The sequence below is a fragment of the Olea europaea genome, chromosome 10 (genome assembly GCF_002742605.1).
Source record: "Olea europaea var. sylvestris chromosome 10, O_europaea_v1, whole genome shotgun sequence".
NCBI classification, from domain to species: domain Eukaryota; kingdom Viridiplantae; phylum Streptophyta; class Magnoliopsida; order Lamiales; family Oleaceae; genus Olea; species Olea europaea.
Window position 1 is genome coordinate 34,764,330 of NC_036246.1, and position 12,214 is coordinate 34,776,543.

The 12,214-nt window shown below is 34.6% G+C and overlaps 1 protein-coding gene across 1 annotated transcript; it reads right to left on the reverse strand.

Moving 5' to 3' along the window:
- Positions 1–8,099: 8,099 nt before the first annotated feature.
- On the reverse strand, positions 8,100–9,428 carry LOC111400578 (protein WUSCHEL-like). The gene is made up of 3 exons (XM_023027987.1): positions 9,038–9,428; positions 8,816–8,913; positions 8,100–8,438 (listed from the first exon to the last, which is right to left on the reverse strand). The coding sequence occupies exons 1-3, from the start codon at positions 9,426–9,428 to the stop codon at positions 8,100–8,102; spliced, it is 828 nt and encodes a 275-aa protein (XP_022883755.1).
- Positions 9,429–12,214: the final 2,786 nt, after the last annotated feature.

A 12,214-nucleotide genomic window follows, 5' to 3' on the forward strand; every position in this document is an offset into this window, starting at 1 on the left:
ATGCAGTACAAAATAGCAAGAATCACACCCCCACATCTAGTGGCGGCAATGGGCCGAGCTGGCTTGGCTTGGCTCGGCTCGGCTCGGCCCTTAAACACATGAACTCGGCTCATGCTTCTTCCATCTTTGCATCTTTCAATGGGACGTCATCCTTTTCAAAAACCCGATGCGACAGTATATTACACCGATATGAAAATGCCCCAACTACATCCTCATCCTCTTCGGACTCGGTCTTACTATGACAATTAGCTTGTGGGGCCTCTTGCTTTGAACTTGACCCGCCACTTGCTAGTTGACAATATGCATTCACCATCCGCTTCTGAGGACACTCCGACACCCGATGAGGTCCTTCGCATAAAAAGCACATCAATTTGGAAGTGACATCAGTTCGACCCTCTGTTGCTTTTCCTTTGCTCCAATTGTTACAGTTGCTGCCATTAAAATTTATTTGACGACTATTATAATAGTTTCCCTGAAAGTCACGGGTGCTTTGATAAACTCTTCCTTTATTCTAAGAGTAACGCTCTTCCCCATTTGGGTTCGAGGTGGGTCTGTAAGGTCTGTTACCATCTCCAATTGCTTGATTACTCCCCAAAGGTCGATCTTTTCTAGATTCCATTTGGTAGTCGCTCAAGCATTCGGTGGCTCTCATGGCGGTGCTCAAATCAGTAACTTTCTGTCTTTGAAACTCCGTGTGTGTCCATGGTTTCAACCCTTCCATAAAGGTGAAGAGCTTTTCCTTTTTCGACATATCTCGAATATTCAGCATATACCTTGAAAAGGATTTCACACACTCCCTGATAGAGCTTGTGTGTTTCAGGTCTCGAAGTGCCTGTCGACCTTGATACTCGACATTTTTCGGGAAAAACTGCGATTTGATCGCTTCCTTGAGGAGATCCCAAGAATCTATTCGGACTCTGGTGGCCTAAATGTCAATATATTTGGTTCGCCACCATAGTTTTGCATCTCCATACATGGTAGCTGTGGTTACCTTTCTAACTTCGTCTTCGATTGAAGCTGCGAGAAAGTATTGTTCCATATCAAAGAAGAAGTTTTCGACTTCTTTTGCATCACGTGTCCCTCCATAGGTACACGATTCAGGAATTCTTAGTCTAGGAGCATACTCAGGTACGGGAGCTTGCCCATTGCCCACCGCACGTTGGAGTACTCGTAATTGAGCTCTCAACACTTCTATTTTACCCTGTAGATCAGGAATGATTGCAGCAGCTTCAGTCATTGCTGCGCAAGCCCTTTGGCTTTCATCCAGTTGGATGTGTAATCCACGAATCTCGAATTCTGCCATCTCGACTTTTTCCTCGAGACCGTCCAAGGCATAGCACAACCTAGTAGTTGTCTCATCAAGCACGTCCACGCGCTGTTTAGTAGTACTCTTCTTTTGAGGCTCTCCCACTTCAATGGTATGGGATGTAATTGGATCCATAGCTTTATTATCGAGGGTCGTAAGCCGCAACTCTGATACCAACTTTCACGGGGTGCCTTTCTTCTTAGCACAGAAAGGGACACCGTGCAGCAGTAGTCTGCTCCGCTATACTACCTTTCGCCTTTTCTCAGTCGCGTCAGGATGAAAGAAAATTTGATTATAATTTTGTAGAAAGTTTACAACAGAGAATTTGAATACATTGAAAGTAAATTAAACATTGATTGATAAAAACTGAACATTACAATTGACGAAAGCAAAAAATTACAATTGTTGGTGCAGGGGGCGAATACTAGTGAGCTTGAAAGATTTTTGAATGACTAAGATGTTTAAAAGACGATGAATCATACTAAACGTTTAGTAATATCAGATATTTTACAACTGAAATAACTATTATAATGAAAAGAAAATTACAACTCAAACTTGAAGTAATATTTACAATGTGCGGCCGAAGTTGGGCAAACTGCGGCTGCGATAGTGTCAAAGAGTTAAGTAAAGCTACAATCCTTGACACTACGCCATGCCAATTGTGGTCTTGTACAGTTGTACTCCTTAATTTCTCTTCTACTATCTTTTATCGAATTCATATTACTCTTATAAAATGGTCTTTATAAATTAATTTAGAACGTGACCCACCCAACATCAATCTATTCATCTTCGTTCCCTACATTCATTCTAAAACACATGCACGTGTAATATGGTTACATAAAACAAAAATTCATGAAGTAACACACCACTGGACTAGACAAAAAGGTGATTAAACTCACCAAGTTGCAAAAGAGTACTAAAAAGACTCAAAGTGATGGCTCACTTTTACTTGTAAGGGACATTACGTACTGGAAGCCTTAAAAAGTTTGAAAGATTTCATCTTTGGATCCCACAAAAACTAAATGAAAATCTTCATAAATCCATGCACTGAGAAAGAAGCATTGTTCAGAGTTACCTCATTGGTTGATTTATTCTCTGTTTACACGTGCAGGTTCCATCCCATGCATGCGTTTCACTGCCCTCATTTTGCATTAGGGTTTATGAGAATCGTAGAAGTGTGCAAATATGTCAATCCAAATGAAGAAAAATATCCTCCCAAAATCTTGTTGACTGGGACCTTTTCAGTTTATACAATGTATTAATAAAGACTTGATTGAATCGTTTGGTCAAAAAGATCGACTCATTTATTTATATTTTATTTTCGACACGCTCTAACCGATTTAGAGATATAAAATGTTTATAAATCTAGTAAGGCAAAGAAGTCTTTCTCGAGGGAGAGGTGAGATATTAGTGGAATACTACCTTAGAAGAATTAGAATTCTAAGGGTATCATCATCATTATTTATAATAAATTTTAATGTCATCAATCATAATTGAGTATTTTTTAATTTAGTAATTATTTTCCTTATATATATATATATATATATATATATATATATATTCCCAAATAGATACATTGTTAAGAATTCAAGGTGGAGAAAATGATTAAACGTTATTCATTCGGTATAAGTTTTAGTGTAATAGGTTGAAGATGATTTTAGTTTGCTAAATGAGTTGGTGCAAAAATGTGTAAAACTTACTTCAAATTTTAATGTAGCTTTGGAGATGGTCTAAGTTTGCTTATTTCTTCATTTGAAAATCACGATGTTACGAACACGATATATTCATTTTTGTCAAAGCATTTGTATATACTGTCTACACCAAACAATGTAGCCTCCATTTGATAAATTTATGAATCATTTATAAATATAAGTAGCAATTGAAATTAATATTTGATTTTGAATAAGTTTATACAATATGACTATAGATGGAACCATTTAGGCCCTATTTGGGCGGCATTTTTTTTAAAAAAAAAAAGTATTTTTAAACAATAATTTGATATTATTTCAATCACATATTTTTCAGTAAAATAATATTACACGTAAATTCAAAATTTTTCCTCAATTTTTAATAACACATTTTTCATCAATCTACTATTCCAAAATAAATTCTTTCAAAATAATGTGGCTCAAACACACGCTTAGCCCTTGTTTGAGTCACATTCTTTGAAAAACAAATGAATTTTTCAATAGTGTTTTAACATTATTTCAATTGTACATTCTTCAATAAAATAAAATTACACGCGAATTCAAAAAATTTTTTGTATTTTTTAATCACATATTTTCCATCAATGCACTATAGAAAAATTCATTCTTTCCCCCAAAATGAGGCTCAAACAAGATCTCAATAGAATTGATGACATATTATACTGGATAGGTCTCATCCACATCATTGGCCCACCTATCGGTTAGATGGCTCAATTCGCTGATATGCACAGGAAATATTTGTTCTGGATTTTTGTATGCAACGTTCTAGATAAGCAATAATTGTACGCAATGCACTGGACTGTTTGTTCAGTGAACATGACCGTTCTTCTTGTAAACCTTCTTCGAGACTTTCATTTTTTTGGAAAAAAGGAAACAAAAGAAAAAATCAACCCTCACTTGACATGAGAAGAAGTACAATAGAGAATAGCTCTTGAAAATTTGTATTTAAGCAAGATAAATAATCATTCATTATTTATGAAGAAAACATTTCCCGGTACTTTTGGAGGTGTAATGTTGTATCATATGTTCTTCGGAAAAATTAGAGTAGACTTTCTAACCTCTTAACTAGTGTGATTTTGGCTTCCGAACATCTAAAATTGAGATTATAAGTTTTCAACCTATCTATTTAAACTTCTAAATATGGGTCCTAGCGAGACAAAAATCATTAATGTAACTGTAAGCATTAAAATCACATGTGAAAGTCACGTTAAATATGTGCATCTGGGTCCTCATACTAAATCTTTGACAGTTTTGCTCTTCAACTTTAATTCACACGTTTTTTAAAATTCAGATTACAATTTCTATCACATGGGAAACTAGATTCGAAAATATAATTAAGTTGATGACTCAATTTATTTCATTTTGAAGGTTGAGAACCAAATTCTGTTAATTGATTAGTTATGAAGAAAACATTTCCTGGTACTTTTGGAGGTGTAATGTTGTATCATGCGTTCTTCGAAAAATTTAGAGTAGACTTTGTGACCTTTTAACTAGTGTGATTTTGGCTTCCGAACATCTAAAATTGATTTCTAAATATGGGTCCTAACGAGACAAAAATCATTAATGTAACTGTAAGCATTAAAATCACATGTGAAAGTCACGTCAAATATGTGCATCTGGGTCCTCATGCTAAATCTTTGACAGTTTAGTTCTTCAACTTTAATTCGCGTGTTTTTTAAAATTCAAATTACAATTTCTATCACGTGGGAACCTAGATTCGAAAATGTAATTAAGTTGATTACTCACGTTTATTTCATTTTGAAGGCTGAGAACCAAAATTCTGTTAATTTATATTAAGAGAACCTATTTTTTGTCATTTTCTTTAGATAAACTTGAATTGAATTTTATTTTTTTATTTTTTTATTTTTTTCATTAGTTTTCATATACATATATAGGCTTGTTTTGGGAGGGCGGGGGTCACTCCTGGGGCCGTAGTTCTAGGCCGGCTCATGACACCCATATCAAATTGGTACATCCGAGTGATGGAGGAAAGTCTTGATGAAGCTAAGTCTACTAATATAAGAAAGAAGTACCCCAGTTACTTTAGGCACGCTCATTAAAATTAATTCTAGACTTTAATTTAAATCAAAATTTTAATTTTAATTCCTACCAACCAGGACTATTAATAAAAAAAAAAAAAAAATCGTCGACTTCTTTTTTTGAAAAAAAATTAAAATAAAAGTATAATTGGTAGTCTATGGTCTACAAGAAATATTCCATCCATCCCATTTATATAGACAAACTTTCCTTTTTTTTTCTTGTCCCAATTATATAATTCTTTTTTTTTTTATTAAGAATGTTTTGTTTTGTTTATTTACTAATATACACTTATTTAATTTGCTTAGTTACAAGTAATTTTCTCCACTTAATTTTGAAATTGTATAAATATATATAAAGTCAAATTAGGAAAGTTTTTGACAAAAAATGCTTTTTCAATAATATTAAATCCGAGTTCGGTATTGATTTAAATTTAAATCAAAGGCAAACAATTAATATTAAGTACATATTTCATAAGCCCAACAACTTTTCAATCATATATTTCAAAAATTTTGATCAAAATCTAAAATAATTAATTTTAATTTCCACCAAACAAAGGTCTAGATAAAATTTCTTAATCCGTGTGATAGAAAATAAAATCAACTTTTATAATTGAGATGGACAGAGTTAGTAAAACACATTAGTGAGGGAAATGACATACAAATAATTTGTGAAATTTACGCTCCCCGGGGCACATTCGAGTTGGTGGAACAATTGCATTGGTGGGCTCACAAAGCTAGCGTGGAGAGTTCCATTCCTGGAAGGCAGCATCTTGGAAGGGGGATTTATCTCGAAGGCAAGGTGTTGGAAGGCAGTGAAGAGAGCTCTCTTAGGGGAAGGAGTATAAACCATGCAGGAACCTGGGAGTCAATAAGGGCACAACTCGCGATTAACTTCCTCAAGCTAATGAGGGGCCGGAAGTTTGAGGTCCAGGAATTAGTCTGGCGAAACTGGGAGATCTGGGTATCCAAAAAAAAAAAGAAATTGTGAAATTTACGATGTAAAAATGGTACAAACATCGAAACATATCCTCTTCCAAAATAACGGCGTGTATTGTCAATCAACAAATTCTTATCCCACTTTTTATATTTTCACTTTGCAGTGAAGTGTCTAATATTCAACACCACAATGATTTGGGGCAATATATTAATTTATTAACAACTTTACACTGTGCCTCCTAAACTTGGGTATTTCAACCAAAGCTTCACCTAGGATTTGGGACCCACCTATATCTCTGTTTAGAGATGATAATTTGAACCGTCAAAATCGAAAACTGCGGTTAACCGAACCGAATGGGGCAAAAAAAACCGAACCGATGGTGCAATGGGGCGGATATGGTTTTGATTTTAATAAACCGGTTCGTAATAGTGCGAGTATGGTATTTACGTCGTCGAACCGAAACCGAACCGATTACCCGCTAAAAAAAAAAATTGAATTGATAATGGGCTTTACACTACTTTTCTATCCAAATCAAAACAAAATCCCTCCCCTCCTCATTACATCTACCTGACTCATTCGGCCAGTCTACTTACCATTAGCCCATAATAGCATTAGTATGACAGTATATAAATGTAAACCCTACTCTCCACAACCACAAATTCACACACGGCTCCATTGCCTCTACGGTCCAAATCGTCGTCGCCTCCGAAAATTTGTTACATTTGTTAGTCATTCATTACTGTTGATCATGTAAAAACAGAGTTCGATGTTTTTCTAGACGTGCCAATATTGCAAAGGATGAATAGGAATCAATTTTGAATGTTGATCTATGCTAGTAAGACTTGTATGGAAGAATGCATCAAGTAACTTCGATGCACAACAATTAAGAATGAAGGAAAAGTTTAGTATTATTATATTTATAATATTGTTTGTTAAATTTGTATTTTACAATTGAAAATTAGGATAATGTTTGCATTTACGTTTGGAATATTGTTTGATAATGTTTGCATTTTTGTTTGGAATATTGTGTTTTTGTTTTCATTAACTTTTTTTCATAAATTGTTTTATATCAATTTGACGGATGAACTTATAAAAAATAATTTATTTTCGTGGTTATTAATCGAACCGAACCGTGCCGAACCGAGATAAAAATCGAACCGAACCGAACCGAATCGATTTACGTGGTTATGGTGCGGTTATGGTATGGTCAAAAATTTGGTGGTGCGGTTATGGTTTTGGTCGAACCGACCCATAACCGAACCGTTGCCAACCCTATCTCTGTCTGAGAAGACTACAGCCACGTGCTTCAACCTTCCAAAAAATGGTGAACGATTTCAAAACTGGCGAATAATAATTTGCCACATGATCAACTGTCAAACTTGTTGTAAACTTTCAAGCATGATTGTTTGCATTCATGGTCTTGTAACAATCAGAAGCTAATCATTCGTGTACTTTGTGCTTAATCTATAGATTAATTTTGGACTGGTAAATTAATTTCTTGTCTTCACTACCATGGAATGTGCATAGAGCAAAGGATCACGAGCATTTATGTCAATTGATTCAGTTGTTGATCATATCAAGTCGTACTAACTTATAAGAGTTATCTAAATTGATGAGGCCCAAATTTCAAGTGTCGATGAAGCGCAAGGAGAACACTAAGGGTAGGGAATTGATCACACATTCATTTTCTACATTTTAGACCTCCAAAACCCATTATACCCCCCATATTCGAGATAATCTAATTAAGCCTTCTTACAATCCATGAACATATAGAGGAAATTTTAAATTTTCGGGAAGTTAGAGATTCTCATAAACGTATGTGTACAAATTAAGAGATTCTAACCAATTTTTGTCACATTTCGTATTGCTTCATGCTTTGTTGGTCTCATATATATTCTCATTTCTAGCTGAAGATGACAGCAAACAATCTTTCAACCGTGGAACGTCAAATAGTGAAGGGAGTTGGATTTCCGACCCTAATTTATAAATACGAAAATGAATAGAAAACATAAGCTGAATAGAAACATAACATCACTTAATTAGAAACTAAAAAACGAAAAAAGTTGAAAGTAAACAAGGTAGAATCCTTCATAACAAGGGTAACATTTTTTTCATGGAGAATTAAGCAATCTGGTGAGCTCGAGGGAAGCCCGTGACGAGCCAATGTTATTATCTTCGGCCCTCGGGCCATAATGCCAGCCATTGTAGAAGTTAGTTTCTTGCTTGAAAGTGTGTTCATCGTGCATGGGGAAAAGAGGTAGAGTTTCAATTTCTGGGACTTGTTCTTCTTCTTGCTGTTCATCTTCTAGGGTTTCATAATCAACATATTTTCTTTTTTCAAGAAATGGGTGGTAGCCTCCTCCTGAAGAATACGGGTCGACTCCGACCCGTACAAAGTTTTGACCCAGGCTAGATCCATTGCCATCAACACTTGAAGATATGGAACAGTCCTAGTTTATTTGAATTCAAGAAATGGAATTAAAGAGAGAAAGAGACCTGTACTGTTGGTCAAAACTTGTATTTCTATAAACTGCAATTTAATAGTAAACAAGTTTTCATAGCAATAAACCCTGAAAACTTGAATTCAATAACTAAGAAATCACCATCAAGGTTCATTTTCTTGAGAAAAATGTAATATTTCATCTCTGTGTCTTCTAATGCTTCTTTGCACCAATAAACTTAGGGGTTTTCTTCTTCACGGTAATTTTTCATCAAATTTATACTTGAAAAGAAACGACGCCTTCTGATATTTATCTTCCGTAAACAAAATATAAAGCGTGCCATTTCATCAATTTGTGATAAACAGGTTAACAACTACTGTACTCACTCTGAAACTCTTCTCCATGGCTACAGATCCATAGCCAGGGTGTCCCACAGGGCCAATATTCAGGACACCAGGAGAAGAACTTGATGAAGATGGAAAACCTGATCATAAAACACACCAAATTAGAAAACCCTGAAAAATCATGATGTAATGCAAGAACCCTAATCACTATATGAGCATCTAATAATAAGAGATTGTAGGATCTTAAGAAAATGTAATATTGACCTGCAGCAGTAAGATTGTTAGGGAAAGGATGATCTTGATGGTATTTCCAAACACCGGCAGCAGGTGATCTGTGGTGCATGGGGACATCAGAGGCAGAAGGAGTAGTACTAGTGAAGCGTTTCTTCTGCCTCTCACGAGCTTTATGGTTCTGAAACCAATAAAAGACATTTTTGCCTTCAATCTTTCCGTACTGCCTCAACTTGGCAGAGATCCTCTGTATCTGCTCAGCAGATGGAGACCTAACTCCATTGTTGTAGTAAAGGTCTTTCAAGATTCTTATTTGCTCAGTAGTGGGTGTCCACCTAGTACTGCTTTGCCTGCATAGAAAATTACTGCTTTTGTTTCCCCCATCTTCATTTCCCTGTTGCTGATGATTTTGTTGAGTTTCCATCGTCGATATTCACTTTTCGGAGAAGAAGAAGAAGAAGATAGGTGAAATGGTGAAAGTGTGCGAAATGTTGAATTATAAAGAGACGGGTACGGATAGGGCTAAGCACATGGAGGGTGATAGAGATAGAAAGAGGAGGATATCAATCAGAGAGATATCTGGGAGAGAAGTACAGAAGTTGACAGGGACAACTATAAAGGAGGAATTTCTAACACTCTTTGCTTGAATCAAAAGGCAACAAAAAGTTGTGATTAAGATTAGAAGCTAAGAAGAGAAGAGAAGATGTGAATGAATGAATGAATGAATGTTTGTGATTTCAAATTTTGTTTAATGGAGATTTGGTCCTTGATTATCAGTAAGCTCAAAAAACACACTTGAATTGTAGGTTTCTCTAATTATATGCAAATCATAATGTATGAGACAAATAATTCATCCCTTCTTACAGCATTTTTTCAAGTATTTTTCTTAATTTAACAGTTCTCAATCAGCAGCCACCCTATTGAGTAGGGAGCTGGAGAATGAGCCTGAAAAGATGGCAGGGAAGCCCAAAAGCCAAATAACTTTCAAAAATTTACCAACTTTAGAACCCCATCTCTCTCTCTCTCTCTCTCTCTCACACACACACACACACACACACAGATTTAAAAGAGTACAGAAGATGAATCATGATTTCTCGGCAGTACCTATTTTAGGAGTGATCTTATTGATTGGGGATAATATTTCCAACAAGAAGGAAGAAACACAGTGAAGTAGGGGCATGTATAGGGTTTAACCATACAACGAGGAATGGGGTAATTTCATTTTTGGACACTGAATTTTCAGTAAAATTTCAATTGGGTCACTTAATTTTAATTTGTCTCAATTATATCACATAACTTCAGTCACCTTGTTAGCCACCGTTATTAAAATTAACGTTTCAGTTCTATGAAGACGTTAAAAATTGATGGCAATATGTGTGTCTTACTATTCTTGATAAATATGCTACAAAATCAAGTTGTGAGTGCAAATTTTGAAAAAGATACTACCTGATTATGGATAATCATTTGTTTGTTCATATATATTGATCAGATGACATGTTTGCCTGAAACGAAAGACGCTTCACATCTCAATAAATTTTTAACGGCAATGTAGCTTTAACACGCTAACTTCAGTAATAAGAGCAAATATAGTTGCTAATGTTGATAGTAAATTGAAGTCTAATGATCGGATTAAGATAAACTAAATTTGGGTGATTCAATTGAAATTTCAGTGACCAAAAATGAAATTAATCCAAAAAGGAATAATCATGATAATATCTCAATATTAATTACTCTATTATCCAGTGATTGCCACCAATTATAAGTTTGTTATAGCTTTATAATTATAATTAACTTAAATGTATTTTCAAAATATATATTTCTTCGAGATTAAGGGAATTATTTGCAAAAATTTGTGTATATTTTGATAAAAGTTGATAAAAATTGTGTGATTAATATTAATCGTAAACTTTACCGTCAAATTCTTAGCAATTTTTTAAGCCAAACAAGTGCTAAATTAAAAAATTTTGAGATTCTATTATTGACAAAGTTGACAATTTGAAATGGATCCCCTATATTTAATAGATAATCAGTGTTCTAAAAAGCGTAAAGCGTGAATGCTAAGTTTTGGTTTAGGCATAAAAAAAGTGTTTTAGATCAATTTAAAATTATCTAATTACTAAAAAAACATAAGAAGTGTGCGCTAGGCACGACTAGGAGCGAAAAAGTGTGCAATGAGACGTTTTGCACTTGCTTCACACCTAGATCCGCCTAAACACATTTATACGTCGTTTTTTGGAACACTACTTATTATTATAGGTTGCTACAGAAAAAAGAAAAATATTTGTGTATATATGAGGTCATAGACTTATTCAGTTTCCAAAATAATGTAAACAATATAATCTCTTATTTCTGAAAACTAATTAAGCGTCAGTCTTTTAAATATTTCAAAATCCAGAAATGGCATTCCAATTGGGACCATTTCTTAAATGGGAAAATAATTACTACAGAGAGGGATAAATACAAGGTAGTAATAATGACTATGATGTCGATATATTTTCATCTTCTTCAAATTATATAGTATACATATCCTCATTTTTATGCCCCCGATCTCGAAAAAGTACTTTTATATTGGATTGAACATAATTAAGAAAGAAAAATATGTAGTTGTAACTTTAACTCTTTAGGATGATTGAGTCTCTAACTAATATTTGGCAAATAAGATCGAGTTAATTTCCCACCAAAAAAACTTGAACTCGTTAGTCACCGGTTGCTCTTCATATTCAACCCGGTCACATACGAAGATGCAAGCGACGTCCCATTAGAATGAAAGTCCAACGTTGGCCAATCTGTAAAGAATGAGAGCTGAACAACGGACTAAAACTCCCTATGATAAAAATGCAAAAAAAGATAGCCAAGACTAGATGTCTCAAGCCGTGCTCCAAGTAAACATGCAGTCGTGATAACTAACTCTTTTCTTGCAACAAGATTGATTTCATGATGACACTTCAATTGATTAGGTTTCTTATTTATGGAAGAAATTTCGATATTAATAGATTAGACTTGTGCTGTATTTCCAACTTTGAGATTTGCCTCGTTTCAACAAATTAAAGAATGCTACACTTACAAAGGAAAAACATACAGGTACTTCACAGAATACACATATTAATGGGATCCACCTCAATAAAATATTCCCATGGGGCTCACCCCATGCGTCTTCCCTATAAAAGCTCGGTGAGAAAATGCATTTTCCCGACAAATTAGTGTAGACCG